Source organism: Schistocerca americana, chromosome 2 (assembly GCF_021461395.2).
Source record: "Schistocerca americana isolate TAMUIC-IGC-003095 chromosome 2, iqSchAmer2.1, whole genome shotgun sequence".
Classification (NCBI taxonomy): Eukaryota; Metazoa; Arthropoda; class Insecta; order Orthoptera; family Acrididae; genus Schistocerca; species Schistocerca americana.
In genome coordinates, this window is record NC_060120.1 from 338,723,175 (window position 1) to 338,744,030 (window position 20,856).

General features: G+C 42.0%; 1 protein-coding gene across 1 annotated transcript in view; it reads right to left on the minus strand.

Moving 5' to 3' along the window:
• The window catches only part of LOC124595002 (vacuolar protein sorting-associated protein 11 homolog), a 178,968-nt gene that overhangs the window by 102,897 nt on the left and 55,215 nt on the right, over positions 1-20,856 (minus strand). Inside the window, exon 5 of the mRNA XM_047133548.1 lies at positions 3,829-3,995. Within this exon, the coding sequence (XP_046989504.1) occupies positions 3,829-3,995 (167 nt within the window). The remainder of the gene's footprint in view (positions 1-3,828; positions 3,996-20,856) is intronic.

The following is a 20,856-nucleotide window of genomic DNA, read 5'->3' on the forward strand; positions in this document are numbered from 1 at the left end:
CGCAGAAACGATCATTGTAGTGACCTGCTCAACGACGACATCAATGGCACCATGCGGGGGAGATTCAGTAGTGACAGCAGAGGTGAAGGCTTCCCAGTCTGCCTTGTTTAAAGCCCATCTGAGTAGGTGTCCGTGGGCATGATGCCAGGGGAGTGACAGGAACACGAGGAAGTGGTCACTACCACACAGGTCGTCAAGTGCTCTCCAGTGGGTAGATGGGAGAAGGCCAGGACTGCAAACCGAGAGATCAATGGCCGAATACGTGCCATGTGCCACACTGAAATGTGTGAGGGCACCTGAATTTAAGAGGCAGAGGTCAAGTTGTGACAGTAAATTTTCGACCTCCCTACCTCAGCCAGTAAGCATGGAGCCACCCCACAAGAGGTTATGCGCATTAAAATCTCCCAAAAGTAGGAAGGGTTTAGGGAGTTGATCAATCAGTGGAGCTAATACGTTGAGGGGTACTGCACCATCTGGAGGAAGATATACATTGTAGACAGTTATTTCCTGCGTCATCCTTATTGTGACAGCCACAGTTTGAAGAGGGGTTTGAAAGGGCGCAGGCTCACTGCATACCGACTCCGGGCCATAGACGCAAACCCCACCTGACACTCTATTATAGCCACAACGGTTCCTGTTATATCCCTTATAGCCACGGAGGGCAGGGCTCCGCATTGCAGGGAACCAGGTTTCCTGGAGGGCAATGCAGACAGCAGGTGTAAAGCTTAATAGCTGCCATAGCTCAGCCAGGTGGTGGAAAAAACCACCACAATTCCACTGGAGGATTACATTATCGTGAGACTGGGAGGGCATGAAACACACAATGAGGCAGTCTATGCCTCAGGGTCACCTGCTGCCACCAGATGTGTACCTGTGTGACCGACATCCATTGTGACTGAGGGCACAGCGAGATCTAGGTCCTCCGTGGATGCCAGAATCTCCACCTCATCCTCAGAGACAGAGATTGTAGGTAGTGGTGGTGTGGGTCCACTGCAGTGCCTTGGTTCTTGGGAGTCTTTTTCTTTAAAGGTTTCTCTTGCTGCTCCTTACGTTTGTCTGGCTCAGAGGGCTTCACTGATTCATTCTGGGAGACTGAGGAGGACAGTGAAGCCCTACGAACAGCTTCCTGTGGTTGCTTCACCCACTGGCAGGAACTTGGGAAGGGAGTGACCCAAGGGATCCCTTCCTGGCGAGTGGAGCCAAAGAAGACTTACGCTTCTCCAGCTGAGAAGTGGGGACTGATGTCCCCGATGGTTGGGGAGGGAGCGGGGAGGGGGGGTGTTGCTCCTGAAGTAGGCTGTGCAGGAGCAACAGGGAGGGAAGTGCTCCCCACCATCAAGGGGGCAGGTGGAGTCTGACAGTTCTGAGAGCCAACTATATGTGGCGGAACGGAAGATGATAGAACCGCTGTTGTAGCGGCGGCATAGGTTGACATCACATGCACAGGATGTAGCCTCTCATATTTTCTCTTAGCCTCAGTGTAAGTCAGTTTGTCCATTATTTTTCTTTCTTTCTGGAGAATCCTGCAGTCTGGCAATAAAAGTGAATGGTGCTCTCTACAGTTGACATGGATGGGAGGCAAGACACAGGGAGTATTGGGACATGAAGGACGTCCACAACCCCGACAGGTGACGCTGGAAGTACAGTGGGAAGACGTGCCTGGACTTCCTGCACTTAAGCACCGCACTGGGGGAGGCATAATTGGCTTTATGTCACAGCGGTAGATCACCACCATGACCTTCTCGGGCGATGTGTCACCCTCGAAGGCCAAGATGGAGTCACCGGTGGCAACCCGATTATCCTTCAGACCCCAGTGGACATGCCGGACTAAATAGACACCTCACCACTCAAATTTGGCACGCAGCTCATCATCAGACTGCAAAAGAAGGTCCCTGTGAATTAGGATACCCTGGACCATATTTAAGCTCTTATGGGGCATGATGGAAACAGAAACATTCCCTAGCTTGTCACAGGCAAGTAGTGCCCGTGACTGGGCAGAGGGTGCTGTTTTGATCAAGACCACCCCTGATCACATTTTGGAAAAGCCCTCCACCTCCCCAAACTTGTCCTCCAAATGCTCCACAAAAAACTGAGGGTTAATTGACAAGAAAGATTCCCCATGAACTCTCGTACATATGAGGTACTGGGGTGAATAAACTTCGCTGCTATCCTTAGCCTGAAATTCCTCCCATAGTGTGGCCAGGGGGGGGGGGGGGGGGGGGGGGGGGGGAGGAATGATTTGGGGTCATATTTCTTAGCATTGAAGTTACACCCTGATCACTTGGAGACTGCTGGTGGTTGACCACCAGCAAGAGATGACGCACTATGCTTCATGACGTGTCATCCACCCTGATGCCACCCACTCCGTCCAGGGGCCCTCCCCATGGGTGCCAGCCGCAGCAAAGGCCATCTAACAACAGGATGGCCATTGCCGGGAGTCCTGATGCCCCAGGGTGACGGGCATCTACTCCTTGGCATACGTGGTTAGATAACAGTGCAGGCATCACCAGAGCGATCGCTATGTGATCAGGGGGCTACAACCAACAGGGTACATGGCAGCCCCACCACAACAGACTGGCCACCCCACTGGATATCAGGTGCAAACGAGCTAAGGAGTCCATTATCAATGACAGCACAGAAAGCAATACTGCACAGAGGATGGAGGAAAACGCACCCAGAAGGGTGACCTAACCCAACAGCTGGAGAATGAGCGGAAGTGCAGATCCACGTCGACAAAGGATGCAAGAGGTTTCAGCGCATGATGGACACTATGCGCCATGTAAAGTGCCCTTCCCCAATTGGCTCACTCTTCGGGAAAATTTCGAAAAATGAAGGTCAAACCCTACAGGGGACCATTACATAAAAGCCGAAACATGTGAGACTCCTTTTAGTCGCCTCTTACGACAAGCAGGAATACTGTGGGCCTATTCTAATACCCGGACCCGCAGGGGGGTCAACACCAATGGATGTGCACATCGTCCCCCAATTGCCCGGGCTGCCTGGACAGAATCTGGCTACTAAAGGGATGTAGAGATGAGCTTCGCCATCTCCTCCCCTCTGGAAGGGGTGGGGGCTGTACAAAGTCTTAACGCCTGCATGTGTCAGAAATCAGCATCTCATCAGTGATTCGAAGATGCCTAACACACAAGGACAGTTCTGCGGAAGACAGGTGGCCATGCTACAAGTGTCCACCAGGAGGCTGCAGGCCACATGGACCTAGTCTCTTCTGCAAGAGACATGATCAAAAATAGACCTGGCTGTATCCTAGCACCGAAAGGTATTTAGGGCAGCACATGAGCCAGACCAGATCAGTTCACTCCGAGTGAGTGTTCTGTGCCAGGCGCCGATCACACAAGGATTCCATCTATCAAGATTCTCACTTGAGGGCCACCTCCATGACAAAATTTTGCTAGCCAATCAAGCTAAACAGTACTGTTGTCTGTCAACTTTGCCTCTCCTGCTACCAAAGCCTTGTGCCTTCGATCCACATCTACTTGATGCTAAATCATCTCTTCTCTTATCATATTATTTTCCATACTGTGCTTTCCAACTTTACATAAAACGATAAAGAATGTTCATTTTCTCTTGTTGACAGAAGAGATTTATGATGTCTTCTACAAACACAAAATGAAGCATTGTCTTTTCTAAAAGTTAGTTCCAGTTACAAGTTTCTTTAAACAGCTCTTTCTGCCATGAAAGAAGGATTATATCATTCTATGCTGCAGTATTCTAACAAAGGATGGGAGAAAGAGCTGATCGCACACATAACAATTTTTTAATGTAATTACTAGTATTAAGTACGAAATTGTAGAAGACAATTATAGTTACCTTCTGTTCTTTATCTCTCACAGTGATATTGTACAAAAATAAGGAATTCGTTGTAACAACAAACAGATGACTTAATTTTGATGTAGTTCGAAAAGCCAAGCCTGTTACTGTTGCATTTCCATCCTTCAGTACTTTTGTTTTATTTGTACGCTCTCTTGTTATGTCACCTGCAAAAAATTTGCAGACAGTGAGACTTGTTAGTTCCTGAGTAACACATACAGGAATTTTTTTTCACTGTATACACTCATTTACACTGCTGGCCATTAAAATTGCAACACCAGGAAGGATAGTAAATAACAAAATACTATGTATTGCACATATTAGGTGCTACTCAAAATCTGAGAATTTCATTGCACTGGTTGAACCAATAACAGTACAACATTCTGCCACTAGATATCTTGAGGTACACATCTTAGTTTCTGCGACAAAAAGTTGCACCATCTTTGGTGCTTGCAGCTGCGAGTTGCAATGGTGTGTGAGGAGACATCTTCCAATGCTGCTGCAAATTGTGATATGGATAACGTGAATGAGCAACAGATTTGCATCAAATTCTGTTTCAAGTTGAAGAAAATTATAGCTGAAACCCACCACATGCTGACGGAGGCATTCGGTGAGAGTGCACTGAGTCAAACAAGAACATTTGAGTGGTTCAAGCACTTCCCATGCAAATGGCCAGATTTGTGGAGAAAGCAAGACTGATTGGTGTATCATGGCAACACATGTGCACACACTTCACTTGTGAAGGAATTCCTGGTCAAAAAAAAATAGGACAACAGTCTCCAACCTCCCTAGTCACCAGTTATAGCCCGTATGACTTCCATCTGTTCCTCAAGATGAAAATCGCGTTGAAAGGGTGACGTTTTGACTCGACTGAAGACATCCAAGTGGAACTGCAACAAGTCCTTCATCCTCCAGTCTTCCAGGAGTGCTTCCAAAAATGATAACAATGCTGGGATTGTTGCATACAAGCCACAGATGACTACTTAGAAGGTGACAGAGGTCATTAGGATACAAGTATAGTTTTCTGGTTTTTACAATGAAATTCTTGGATATTTTGGGTAGACCTCATCACATTATACTATGAAGAACACATGATTAAATATGTAGGTGATTTGGGGGATAGAAGCAAGAAAATTCATTGCTCAGAACTGCCACCTGTAGCAGTGGCAAAGGCTCTAACCCGAATGGGCAATGAGTTAAACTTAGCTTGGATGACAAAAAGATCGGTGAGTCATTCCACACTGCTTCAACTCTATGCCAAAGCTTGTTAATTGTAGTGGCTGAAGCGTGGTGGTGCGCTTGTTTCTCAGCAAACTCATGTTTTCAATGGGTGAGAGATCTGGAGAATATGTTGGTCGAGACAAGAGTCGAACACCCGTTAGATCAAGGAAAGTCAGGGCGGCACAGGCACAGCCACAGGAGACCTTCAAGATATGGCACAGCTACCCGCCTTAACATAACAGAAACATAATTCCTGCAGGCCCAGTTATGGGAACTCAATGGCACCCCACATCCAGGTGCTGAGTCCATATGACAAAGACGACAAATGCAATCTGGAAATGTTTCTTCTCCTTGGAGCCTACATACGTGGTGACATGTGTCATGATACTGTCAGGAGAACCAGGACTCATCTGAAAAGACAAAGACGTGTAATTCCTGTAACCAGAGTTGTTATTGGGTGTACTACTGTTGGCGTTACTCTGTGCTGCCATGTCAATGGAAGCCGCAACAATGGTTGGCATGCCGACAGTTCACGGTGCTTCAGACTCCACTGCACTATCTGTGTGAATGTTTGTCTCATTGCAAACAGGACCATTTTTAGACTCAAGGTATGAGACAAGGCTGTTTGATCCTGTATGGCAGAGCAAGCAATGTGTGTGTCCTCTCAGGCACTGTCGTGTGGGGTGGTTGAGATCCCGCATGGCACTGATTATGGCCCTCGTGAACCCATGGCTTCCATGTTCACATGACAGTCATGGGAAGGTGACCAACACAAGCAGAAATATTGCAGAATGATAAACTACCATCTTGAAAGGTCACGATCGTGCCCCTGACAAATTCAGACGTATGCTAATAAATGTTTGTTATTCTTACACAAGCGATAACATGATGATCTCACTGATAACCAATATTCAAACTCACCAAGCAGCAGCAGGGGAATACACATATAAGAGGCATTAAAATTTTGCAAGTTTTCGGAGCCAGTGGCAGACATACAAACAGATCAGTGGCACAGCCATGGGAACCAGGATGGCTTCTTCGTATGCTTACCATTTCATGGGCCACTTGAAACGGGCTTTCATTCAGCTGCTTGTTTGGTATCAAAACGTTGATGACATCTTTTCCATATATGGACTGAAGATGAGGCTGACCAGTTACAATGCTTGGTATCTTTAAATACATTCTCCCTATTAAATTTCACAGTGTCCTATTCTGAAAACCACGCCCCTTTCCTTGACATTGACCTCATCCTCATTAAGGTTTAGCTGCACACTTCACATTAAACCTGCTAATAAACAACAGTACTTACATTTTGACAGTTTCCATCCTTTCCATGTCAAATGTTCCTTCCCTTAAAGCCTTGGGATTCAAGGCAAACATATTTTTTCATTGCAGACTCTTTACGAGACACCACCATTCTCACCTCAGCCTTCAATGGATATAATTGAGTACACCACTTTTCACTCATTATTTTACTGGTCTTGAATGTATTAATCAGCTACTTTGAGAAGGCTACGACTTCCTAAAATTGTGCCCTGAAATGATGTCCATTCTGTCTGACATTTTTCCCGCGACACCTAGAGTAGCTTTTTGTCACCCTCCCAATCTCCTCAATATCTTTTCAGACCCTATGCTCCTTCTGCTCCCATCACCCTACCCTTTGGCTCTTAGCCCTGGAGCTGGCCCCATGCACCATCCTACCACCACCTATACCAGCCCTGTAATTGGCGAAACATACACTATCAAAGGTAGAGCCACCTGTGAAATGACATGTCATATACCACATGTCGTGTAACACAGTTGCTTTTACAATGGCATGACCACCACCAAGTTATCAGTTAGGATGAACGGGTATAGGCAGAGGATGTATACTGGCAACTTACAATAACCTGTCAGAGAATGCATTACAACATGACGGATGTGACCACAATGCATGTTTCACCACATGTGCCATCTCGATTCTTTCCCTAGACACCAATTTCCTACAACTCTGCAGGTGGGAACTGGGACTACAACATCCTTGGTTCGCGCCATCCATCTGGCCTTAATTATAACTGTCTATACATTTCAGCTTGAATACCTGGACATTAGTAAATAAATTAGCTACATGTCTTGTTAGCCACCCCTTCTGTGACTTAACTGGTTGTCTAGAGGTTGAAACTCCTTGTCAGTTGTATGATTGGTATCAGTGTCCATAGTAAATAGGTCTCTGTTGGGAACATGAAAAATATAACACACTGAAACGTGGTCTACCTGCAACACTCTCTTGAGCTGTTAAGTTACAGCCATGGCTTCTCTTCCATCTAGCTATGTTTAAAGTTGAAGTACATGAAAAGTACCTGTCATCCATCTTTAAGCTCTCAGGTTTTCAAATCTTGTCTGGTACAGTCACCAACAATCAGTCTTTCCTTCTCATTCTGTTTGATAAGTCTCCCCTGACCCAGGGTTCTGGGCACCTTTTCTGAACTCTACCCCTTTTCCTAAACCTCATTAGTCCTCTATCTTTACCCCTCTTCCTTTTCCCCAACCCTTCTGCCAGAAGAAGGAGCCAATGGCAAACTTTAATATCTTTTATATGTGAGTTCTCCTACTGCTGCTTAATGAGTAGATTTTTTATCTATCCAATTACATCATGTTTTCAAAACCTGCTTTTTTTTTGTTACAACATTCAAATGTGATTTTTGTATGAGAAACCTTCTGTGCATATGCACAATGTATTTTACATTACACCCCCCCCCCCCCCCCCCCCCACTTTGTGCAGTTGCAATGAAATGATCATTACTTGCATAATCAAGCATGTAGTAAACTTACCATATGTCAATCAGATTTTTGTTGCATGTTGCCTTCATGATGTTGCAGTTTTCGTGGCCAAATGATAAACTTCATTAGATCTGAAGGCTTTTATTTAGGAAAATGCAATACAATTTATAAATATCTCAAATTAGCATATCCCTTTTTAATTTTACAAAGTATTTTTCTCACATTTCATAATAAAAACACACTTCAGGAAGGTGAATGATGATAATGCAACTGCCTTCTCTCTCACACACAAAAATTATTACAGGTGTTTTACTCTTGACAATTAACCAAAGAAGCATAAGAAAACCTAGTATATTTCATGTACTGATGGGATTCCACTCATTCGATTGATGTACTCACTCAAACAATATCCAGCTATCAACAACAAACAGCTTTTGATAGTTTAAAAATGAAGTTTTGTATCATGACAATGAATCAAACCAGGATTGTACAATAATGTGATAAATTATAGCTGTATTAAGCAATGTTAAGTATACTTTTTGTAGAACACAAGAGCTATTGATCAAACAATGATCTTCAAATCAAAATCAATTAATAATTTCAGTTAACAGTTTAATTAAGATTTGTTATCTGATGTCCCAAAGTACAGTTAATTAATTAATAGCATTCTGTCATTTCCATTACAATGCACATCCTTTCACAATGTGGAATGAATTTGGGTACAAAAGGACAGAGTGAAGTAGCTACGAGAGGCTATTTAAGAAAATTACCATGACTACAAATAATATGCTATGATTTAATTGCGCTAAACAAAATTTTGAAGTGTGTGTGTGTGTGCGCGCGCGTGTGTGTGTGTGTGGGAAAAGGGGGGGGTGGTCATAACAATCCACTAATTAATTTATGTTTATCCACTAGAGCTGTTTAAAGTTTGTATGGGTACTTTGGTAAATCTCAATTTCATGTACTTTAACTTTAAACATAGCTAGATGGAAGAGAGGCCATGGCTGTAACTTAACAACTCAAGAGAGTGTTTCAGATAGACCACGTTTCAGTGTGTTATATTTTTCATGTACCCAACAGAGTCCTATTTACTATGGACACTGATACCCATCATACAACTAACAAGGAGTTTCAACCTCTAGACAATCAGTTAAGTCACAGAAGGGGTGGTTAATAAGACATGCAACTAATTTATTTACTAATGTCCAGGTATTCAAACTGAAATGTATAGACAGTTATAATTAAGGTCTTTAAAGGAGACTGACATAGTGGTAAATTTCATGGTATTTCTTACATGCACTTGAAGGAAAACTTATGATGCTTCCAGAACTGTGATTTCACTAACAGAAAAGCTGCATGCCACATATGTAAATTCAGATTCAGAGACTTAATTTCCCACTGACCACATACAATGAATAGTTTTTCTCAGTGATAGGAAGATACATTTGCAATCAAAGCATTAAAATTAATATTCATTTCACATGTGCTCATACAAATTATGTATCTTATTCACAGCTAAATCTTAAATATTAGTATCAACATTGTCCGTATCATAGAACTGTTTTATATTATAGTTATTTTGAATTTTTTAAATGGCAAGGATCAAATAGCAAGAGGAAACTCACTAAAGATTTTGAGGACATTCACTTTATGGGAGTTTTCTGTCACTGGTAGCCTGTGCCTTTGAATTTAAATGTTTTTCTCATTTCTAGTGTCATGTTTGTGAATTGTTTCCTGATACAATATTCTCTAATACTGTTCTTGACACAGAGCGCAGACTCACAATATAAAGATTCACAGCTGTTAGTGCCCTAACCCAGGTAAAAAAAAGTGACAGTGTTCTATAGAAACATCCCTGCATATTATACAGTTAACATTTTTCTTAATGTTACTCATATGAGGAGAATGTCCCCATATGAGTAGGCCATATGAGATATGTGACAAAGAGGGTGAATATGTCATATGGAGATACTTATTACTGACCATATCTCTTAGTTTCCAAATGAGGTAGGAAGGACACTCATGAAATCTTTTTACAGACTTGGTTGATGTGGCTCTCCTAACTGAGCTTGGTGTCGATATGTATTGCTAAGGCTCTGACACATTTATTTTTTAAGTTCTTAGACAGTCCTAACATAAGCTTTTGGGTTTTGTCTGGATTGCAAACAAGTTTATTGGCTGCAGACCAATTTAAGACAATGTCAACAGTTTCTTGCGTAATCTTATCGAGAGTTGGAATGTCATGATGTGGAGTAAAGTTGTACCATCAGCATAACAGATTACAGACAGTGATACACAATGGGGCAGGTCATTTACAGACACAATGAAAAATAAGGACCGAAGTACAGAGCCCTATGGAATATCCATACCAATTTTTACTAAGGGGTAATGTCTATTTCGTTGTTCAGGTAGGAAGAAATTGCAGTTAACATAGATTTCTGTGAACTATAATACTCCAATTTTGTTAGAAATTAGTAAATTTTGGGTCACATGTTGTGATGCAATAGTTGTAAAACTGTCACGAGATACAGTAAAATCAGTGAGATGATAAACACAGTATTTGGAATTGTAAAGCTAGGTTACACAAGTTTTTGGAAAATAAAATGTTATAACTCTGAAGTTAGTCTATTTATTAGGCCAAAAAGACCATCAAAATAATATATCTTGTAAGTGATCCAGATAGTATTTCTTTCTTTATACCAACAGTAGTCATGGTTTTCCTAAAACCTCACTTCTTCAATTACAGTCATGCAGTGAAGTTATTTGGTCATTAAAAATGTCATACATGGGCAAAAGTTGACTGCACCTAAGTGCTTGTAGGAAGGGCCTTAATTACACCTTAGTGTCAATAAAGGAAACAAATCAGGTTGCATCTAAGTGTCAAATCCACACATTTAAACCATAACCATAAGGTGACAATCTTGAGGTAGCTTTACACTGAAGTGGCAAAAGTCATGGACTCAACAAGCCATTGGAAGTCCCATGTAGAAATACTAAGCCATGCTGCCTCTACAGCCATCTAAAATTGCAAAAGTATCTTACTACGGATTGTGTACCATTTCTTTGGGATGTGATCCTGTTAGTAGATAGGTCTCAATGTTTCCTATGTGTTTTATATGTGTCAACTATGCCATGGCTGCGTTTGTCGACACATCTGCCATAATGACAAACTGCCACTGATATAACCTGCCAGTCCTCTATTGTAGGCAAGGTTATATATTGATAAATGGGAGTGTTTATTAATGACTGCAGCAGTTTTTTTGTCAGAGACAACTGAACATACAAACTATCTAGTTACTGTAACTGCAATTATTAGAACCCTCAAATGGACTGTAGAACTCTGATATAATGGGATATGAATAGCTCTTCCTGCGAAAGTTAACTTCCAATAACTAAGTCTGCCACCTGACGTATATACAAGTCTAAGAGTTCATCTTAGAAGTCTGTATTTACCAACTTATCTTCCGAGATGACTTCCTTCAGGACCACTGTACTGGCAGCAATACTGCCCATTGACTTCTGTAGACAGTATCTGATTCTCTTACTAGCTTGAACTCCTGCAGTTGACTAATTGTGTCCCAGTGAAGCTGGTTATTTTGTTACACAGATGAGTACACTTAGACTGCATGATTGGATGCTGCCGGTCAGGTTGATGAGCTGCTTGCTCATTAGGTCTCCTCATAATGTGATGTCTTCCGGTTGCTGATTGGCATCTGCGGAAGCCATGGAAAAGTGGTTAAAAAAGACCATAGTGTCCTCTTGAGGCAGCCTTGGCTGTCAGCCTTCCCAGACGGCTGTAGCTGCTGGTTCTGCAACCAGTAAAACTGGACTGTGCAGAGGGATGTCGTCCGATGGGTGCCAAAGGGCATAACACTATGGAATGTCTTTTTCTTTATTTTTACATGAGCTGACCTCTCAATTATGTCCCATAAATGTTTGATGCAATTCAAGTCATGAAATCTGGGTGGAGACCAAATCATTTGATCAAACCGTCCAGAATGTTCTTCAAACCACTCACAAACAACTGTGGCCCGATGACATGTTAGGGAACGTGAAGTCTATGAATGGATGCAAATGATCTCCAAGACGTCAAACATAACCATTTCCAATCAATGGTCAGTTCAGTTGGAACAGAGGACACAGCCGATTCCATGTAAATACAACCCCACACCATTATAGAACTACCACCAGCTTGCACAGTTCCTTGTTGACAACTTGGAATCGTGGCTTTGTGGGGTCTGCCCCACATTCAAACCCCACCATCAGTTCTTACCAACTGAAAGTGGGACTCATCTGACCAGGCCACAGTTTTCCAGTTGTCTTGGGTCACACCAATATGGTCACGATCCCAGAAGAGGTGTTGCAGGTGATATTGTGCTCTTAGGAAAAGCACTCACATCAGTCTTCTGCTGCCACAGCCTGTTAACACCAAATTTTGCCACACTGTCCTAATGGATGTGTTCGTCGTACATTCCAAATTGATTTCTGTGGTTATTTTCTGCAGTGTTGTTTGTCTATTAGAACTGACAACTCTATGCAAACACTGCTGCTCTCAGTCATTAATTAAAGGCCATAAGCGACTGCACTGTCCGTGGTGAGAGGTAAACCTGAAATTTGGTATTCTAGGCACACTCTTGGCACTGTGGATCTCAAAATATTGAATTCCCTAACAATTTCTGAAATGGAATGTCCCATACTTTTAGCTCCAGCTATCACTCCGTATTCAAAGTCTGTTAATTCCCACCTTGCAGAATAATCATGTCGGAAACCTTTTCAAATGAGAACAAATGACAGCTCCACCAACACACTGCCCTTTCATGTAATGTGTACGTGGTACTAATGTTATCTGTATATGCGCACATCGCTATCCCAAGACTTTTGTCACTTCAGTGCACAGGGAGCAAATATGGATCGGCTGCTTACTAACTCACACATCAGAGAGTGAGGAAAGTCTAAGACCAACCACATGCATTATGGGTCAAACAAAGAATGAACAGCTGCTAAATGATAATATCAGCGTGAAGAGTCAACTGGCACATTATCAACAAGAGATCATCATATATATACACTGAGATATGACAGCAGTAGGGCCAGGGCTGAGACTGTTGTGAGTATAGGTCTGCAAAAGTTCAACACAGTTCATATGCACTGTCAAACTCTTAGGTCTCTGGCAAGTCAGTGTACTGCAGGTGGGACTGTAAGAAGCCTTACTGGGATATGCACACTCCAGGGACATCACTATTCTGATCTGAGTGAAATAAGATTGGGAATAATTGACTGAGGTAATTCAAGCAATGGCTTCAGGCTATGCAGATCATCCAGTTACATGTTTTCTACGCAAAATTTGATGAAACAGATGAAACAAATATCCTAGAAACATAACTGCTTCTACAACCATTTCTTTGAGAACAAAAAATTGCATAACTTTAGGATCCAAAGACAGGATATTTCAATTGGAATAGGAGTTAAATATACATATAATGGAACATAGTAGCTTTATGAGACGTGTGACTACAGCCTAAAGGCCAAACATAATTGGCATGCATTGATGAGCAAATTATTATGACAAGCTGCTTAATTGCATATTGGTCTACCTTTGGTACACAATACAGCAAGAATTTTGTGTGGTATGGATCCAACAAATCCTTGGTAGGTTTCTGGAGGGATTGGCACCAGGTGTCACAGGTCATGCAATTTCCATAAATTATGGGCCAGTGGTTTGTCAGAATGAAGTTAGTGCCTGATGGTGTCACAGACACGCTACATCGAATTCAGATAGGTAAATTTGTTGTTCCAGATATCAAAGTACATTCACTATCATGCTCTTCAAATTACTGTAGCATGATTCTGGCCTTATGACATGGATACTTATAATCCTGCTAGAAGTTGCAATCACCATTAGGGAAGATGTGAAACATGAAGTGATGCTGGTGGCCTGAAATAATATTTGTGTAGTTGACGGCCGCAATGGTGCCATAGATTACTATTACAGGTTCCAAGGAAGCCCAAGTGAATGTACTCCATAGCATAACAATGCCCTCATAGGCCTGCGACCACAGCGCTGTGCTCGTTTTCAGCAGTCCTTCAGATGGATGATGACATAACTGGACACTACCATCAAACTTCTCTAAACAGGAATGTGATTCATCTCGCCAGGAAATATGTTTCAGTTGATACACAGTCCAATCTCAATGACCCTAGGCCCACTGCAATCATTACTGACAGTGTCACTGGGTCCCCACAGGTACATATAGGGCTTGTCTGTTGCAAACCTGCATGTTCAACAATGTGCACTGAACAGTGTGGTCCAAAACACATGTGGCTCCAACATTTGCCTGCACCTGTTGTCAGGTATGCCTCAGATCACCAACTATCCTGTTTTACAGAGTGGGCAAACCTCCAAAATCCATGAAGAATGTATGTCCAGCACCTTGTTGTCTATTCTGTTTCACCATCCTTCAGCCATTTTTTATAGATGCTCACAACAGTAGCATGCCATTTCTGCAACTGCAATTTCTGAGACACTTGTTCTCAGGTGCTGGGTCATGACAATTTGCCCTTTGTCAAAGTTGCTTAGACCAGTGTATTTCTCCATTTGCAGCCCACAACACTGCTAGAGTGATTTCCCATTCACCTCTGCTCCGCTTATTTACATTCTCGCATGAAGCAGCGTTCCATCTTGTCCTGAGCAAGGACATAATATTTTAGATCAATTGTTTACGGTTAATTTCATAGTATTATGCCCTTCGGCACCAATCGGACGACATCCCTCTGCACAGCCAAGTGTTACCGGTTGCAGGAGCAGCAATTTGGGAAGGCTGACAGGCAAGGCCGCCTCAAGAGGACACTATGGTCGTTGGAACTACTTTTCCATGCCTTCCGCAGATGCCAATCAGTAACCGGAAGACATCACATTATGAGAAGACCTAATGAGCAAGCTGCTCATCAACCTGACCGGCAGCCAATCATGCAGTCTAAGTGTACTCATCTGTGTAACAAAATAACCAGTTTCACTGGGACACAATTAGTCAACTGTAGGAGTTCAAGCTAGTAAGAGAATCAGATACTGTCTACAGAAGTCAATGGGCAGTATTGCTGCCAGTACAGTGGTCCTGAAGGAAGTCATCTTGGAAGATAAGTTGGTAAATACAGACTTCTAAGATGAACTCTTAGACTTGTATATACGTCAGGTGGCAGACTTAGTTATTGGAAGTTAACTTTCGCAGGAAGAGCTATTCATATCCCATTATATCAGAGTTCTACATTCCATTTGAGGGTTCTAATAATTGCAGTTACAGTAACTAGATAGTTTGTATGTTCAGTTGTCTCTGACAAAAAAACTGCTGCAGTCATTAATAAACACTCCCATTTATCAACATATAAACTTGCCTACAATAGAGGACTGGCAGGTTATATCAGTGGCAGTTGGTCATTATGGCAGACGTGATGACAAACACAGCCATGGCATAGTTGACACATACACAACAAACAGGGAAACATTGAGACCTATCTACTAACATGCTCACATCCCAAAGAGGTTGTAGACAATCGCTATTAAGACACACCGACTCTGATAAATGACAGAAAACCCCACTACAAGATGATAACTAGGGTTTATAATGTAAAAATAGAAGAAAACTAAAGAATGATTCTTAAGTAGAAAGACTCTAGATATGATAAAGAGGCAATACATTAATAAAATTTGCAGAGATGAACAATAAATTTACTATATATATGAAGACAGTAACTGTTCTCGAAAGTACATAATACTGCTGATGACCGTGCAGCTTTTCCTGGAATAAATGATGACTAACTGAAACCCTCAGCTGCCGACAGGTGTTGTTGATGTACCTCAATGTGGACAGCTGAAAATGTGTGCCCCGACCGGGACTCAAACCCGGGATCTCCTGCTTACATGGCAGACGCTCTATCTATCTGAGACACCGAGGACACAGATGAATAGCGCGACTGCAGGGACTTATCCCTTGCACGCTTCCCGTGAGACTCACATTCCCAACTGTCCACAATTCTACATATGTAATGTACCTTGTAGACATCTGCCCATTCACTCATTACTCGCGCACGCTTTGGCGATTCCCATAAGAGTCTACAAGGTACATTACATATGTAGAATTGTGGACAGTTGGGAATGTGAGTCTCACGGGAAGTGTGCAAGGGATAAGTCCCTGCAGTCACGCTATTCATCTGTGTCCTCGGTGGCTCAGATAGATAGAGCGTCTGCCATGTAAGCAGGAGATTCCGGGTTCGAGTCCTGGTCGGGGCACACATTTTCAGCTGTCCACATCGAGGTATATCAACAACACCTGTCGGCAGCTGAGGGTTTCAGTTAGTCATCATTTAATAAATTTATTCTTAACACAATAATCAAGAAGATAAACAAAAAATGAACTCAGAAAAGACAAAACCGAACTAAGAATTAAATTGTTAGAATTTTATTAAACATTAAAGGAACTGTATAGGATATAATAGTCTTAAAAAATTTCTGAATTGCAAGTCATCAGAGACTCATATGATGCAGAGTAAAAACAAATACCAAGTTAGAAAGTGACAGGCTCGACAGGAAGGAAATCAGGAAGATCAATTGTGTGGATTTATTTAAGAACAAGGTGGCAGACGATACACTAAATTAAATTAAGTAACAATTTCAGCAGCTTGGAAAATAAGGATTATAAAACAGACAAAAAAAGAAATTATTTACCAAAGTTATGTAAGCACACAGTAAAAGTTGTTGTACGTCTGAGGAAAGCAAAAGTAAAGCCAAAAAACTCACATCCAATACGGAAGCTGTACAGAAGAAGCAAGTGTTTAAAATTATAGAGTCTTTCATGTACTTTTGATTTTACGATGCATTTACAAAGGACACTATACGGCACAGTTTCAAAAACACCAATGGTCTCCTCTGTACACAAACTGAATGAAGCTCTTAATTATATTTACACAGCAAACAAATAAAAATTCTGGTCTTTGCACTTCACTCACATCTACAACTACATCTACACAGATACTCTGCAAGCTATCATTCGGTGTGTGGCAGAGGGTACCCTGCACCAATACTAGTCATTTCCTTTTCTGTTCCACTTGCAAACAGAGTGAGGGAAAAACGACTGTCTATATGCCTCTGTATGAGCCCTAATTTTTCGTATCTTATCTTCATGGTCCTTAAGCGCAATGTGTATTGGCAGCAGTATAATCTGTGGGAGTTGGCTTTAAATGCTCTTTCTCTATATTTTCTCAATAGTCCTTCTCGAAAAGAATGTCGCCTTCCCTCCAGGGATTCCCATTTGATTTCCTGAAGCATCTCTGTAACACTTACGTGTGTGTCTGAATGTACCAGTAACACATCTAACAGCCCGCCTCTGAATTGCTTCATTGTTGTGCTTCCACCTGACCTGGTATGGATCCCAAACACTTGAGCAGCACTCAAGAACAGGTCACACTAGTGTCCTAAATGCAGTCTATTTTACAGATGAACCACTCTTTCCTAAAATTCTCCCAATAAACTGAAGTCGACCATTCACATTCCCTGTCACAGTTCTCATATCCTCGTTCCATTTCATATCGCTTAGCAACATTACACCCAGATATTTAAATAATTTAACTGCATCAAGCAGGACACTAGTAATACCGTATCCAAACATTACAGGTTTGTTCTTCCTACTAATCTGCATTAGCTCATATTTTTCCACATTTACAGCTAGCTGCCATTCATCACACCAACTAGAAATTTTGTCTAAGTTGTCTTGTATCTTCTTGCACACACATAACTTCAACACCTTACCGTACTCCACAGCATCAGTAGCAAACAACCACAGATTGCTGCACACATGTCTGCCAAATCATTTATGTATATAGAGAATAACAAAGTCTTATCACACTCCCCTGTGGCACTCCTGACGATACCCTTGTCTCTGATGAACACTCGTCATCAAGGAAAACATACTGGGTTGTGTTACTTCAAATGGTTCAAATGGCTCTGAGCACTATGGGACTTAACATCTGAGGTCATCAGTCCCATAGAACTTAGAACTACTTAAACCTAACTAACCTAAGGACATCACACACATCCATGCCCAAGGCAGGATTCGAACCTGCAACCGTAGCAGTCGCGTGGTTCCGGACTGAAGCACCTAGAACTGTTCAGCCACCGTGACCGGCTTCTATTACTTACGAAGTCTTGGAACACTCACATACCTGTGAATTTATTCCATAAGCTTGAACCTTCATTAACAGCCTGCAATGGAGCACCATGTCAAAATATGGAATCTGCCTGCTGCCCTTCATCCATAGTTCACAATTTATCATATGAGAAAAGGGCAAGCTGAGTTCTGCACACGTTATGCTTTCTAAAGCCATATTCTCAGAAATAAGCTATTCAGTCTCAAGAAAGTTTAATATATTTGAACTGAGAATATGTTCAAGGATTCTGCACCAAACCAAAATTAAGGATATTGGTCTGTAATTTTGCAGGTCCTTTCTTATATACTGGAATTACCTGCACTTTTTTCCAGTCACTTGGGACTTTGTGCTCGCCAAAAGACTCATGATAAATGCAGGTTTGGTAAGGGGCCAATGCCGTAGAGTACTCTTTGTAAAACCTAACTGGGATACCATTCAGGCCTACCATCTTTCAGTTGTTTCTCTACGCCAGGGATGCTTATTACAATGTCGTCCAATGGGAGTCTGTCGGAAGGTCAAATGACAGTACGTTTGCACGATTCTCTTGTGTGAATGATTCCTTGAATGTGAAATTTAAAACTTTGGTTTTTGTTTTGCTGTCTTCAACTGCCACACCAGACTGGCCAACAAGGGACCGAATGGAAGCCTTAGACCCACTTATTGATTTTACATAGGACCATAATTTTCTTGGGTTCTCTGACAGGTCTTTTGCTAAGGTGTGACAGTGGTAGTTGTATGCTTCATGCATAGATCTTTTCACAGATGCACGAATCTTACTAACCTTTGCTTGCCATCATTTGTGTGTTCTCTTTCAAATCGAGAGTGAAACAGCCTCTGCTTCCTCAGCATCTTCTAAATTTCGTTATCAAACCATTGCGGGTTTTTCCATCCTTTATCCACTTACTAGGCACATAACTCTCCAGACCACAATTTACAATCAGCTTAAACTTTACCCATAATTCTTCTACACCCATCTCACTTGCACTAAGTGAAGTCAGCTCACTATGTGAGATGCTAACAACTGCTTATCTGCTCTACCTAGCAGAAACACTCTCCTAGCTCTCTTGACTGATTATGACATCATGACTGCAAATTCCCATTTCTATACTGACACTGTTGATAATGTCCGGCCTATTTGTAGCTACAAGTTCCAAGATATTTCCATTGCAGGAGGTCTACCAAGCTAGCTGCTCAAGCCAGTCTTCAGAAAATGCCTTCAAAAGTATTTTACATGACTTTTTGTTTGTAAACACCCCCCACAGCAGATCTATAGACATCCCAGTCTATACTCCATACACTAAAGTTGCCTCCGACTGTAATTGGCTCCACAAAGGATGGTGGTTCGTGCAGGTCGAGAAACGGACAGGGACTTCATTGTTGTCGATTCCAGGTGAGAGTTGTGGTATGCACAGACATGTGCTTTGTGCTTTATACAAATTAAGTGTCTCACTTGCTTGCATAGAATTTGTTGCTTACCAGCACCATCAGCCATGATGACTCACAACAAATTGAACAAAAATTGAGTAAATAACACTCTATCATGTTTAATACAAACACATTCCCAACACAGCACTCAGAACACTACTGAACGCTCATTGGATGTCTGAGAATGTGTGGCATAGGTGCGCAAAACGATCCTAAATTCAGCCACCATTGTTGGTGACTCCAACTCTAGTATTGCATCATCCACATCATCCCAAACCACTGGGTAAAGTGACTATCAAGAGTCTCCTGCTTGTGATGAAGTGAATATTAAGCATATTTAACAAAAACTAAGTGTTTTTTTCTTTTCCTGTCCATGTTTTTTGCATATAATCCATACCCAAAATCGACTGCTATTGTGTTCAACCGAGGACCTGCCACAAAATCCACACACATCTGGATCCAGATTTGTTCAATCAAGGCTCTTTTTCACTTCAGAAGACTTAGGAGAAAAAGACAATCCTTTCTCAATCTCAATGTTTTGTATTCTTTTATGAACTGCAAATATTTCTGCCCTGCTTCAGCTCATGTTCTTAGGCAACAGTACCGGTATGCTTCTTACTGCATGTGACTCCTCTCTATTTTCACCTTCTATAGTTGGCTGATGAAGTTAGTCATTACTGCTGTTCCAGAAATCAACTTCACTCAAAAAATTGCCAGTCAATCTCAAGGAAAGATTCCTGTCCCTCTGGAAACTCCTATAGCATTTAGGACTGTGGCATAATATCTCCAGCCTTCTTTCAAGAGAGACCCAAAGTGCATTTTCACTGACAGCTAGTGTGGATGGCTGAACACTCACTGATGGCACACTGCTTATAGAATGTGTTCATGGGCTTGAAAACTGCCTTGTCGTAAGGTTGGAGTTGAAAGGCATTGAGTCAAAACTCATGTTCAATATGACAATCAAGAACAATGATCAATATTGCATCAGTGTGGCTATTAACTCCAGGTCCCATTGGCTTTAATTCCCCCCCCCCCCCCCCCCCAAAAAAAAATATATATTAGTTCACCCACGCAAAAAATGCTTCTCTCTTTATATAGCCAGAGTCTGCCATACGGACGGCAGATCCTGTTAGAAATCCACTACAGAAGTCACTTTTAAGCTTGATTCCTTTCCTTATGTGTCACACAAACAGTGTGCCTTTGCAGTTTAGTACAAACAACTCAAGCAGGAAGATGGTTGTTGAGAGAAAGTCTCACCAATGATAGACATCTTCTTGCCTTTCACTCGCATATTCTATTCTAACAGCACTGATTCTAAAAGGTCGCTGAATTTGGTGAGATTTTCTTTGTCGACCCAGAATTTCTGGGCTGTGAAATGTCCAGTGTTCTTAGCCTCTATGTCCACTGGGGCCATATTCATCTAAC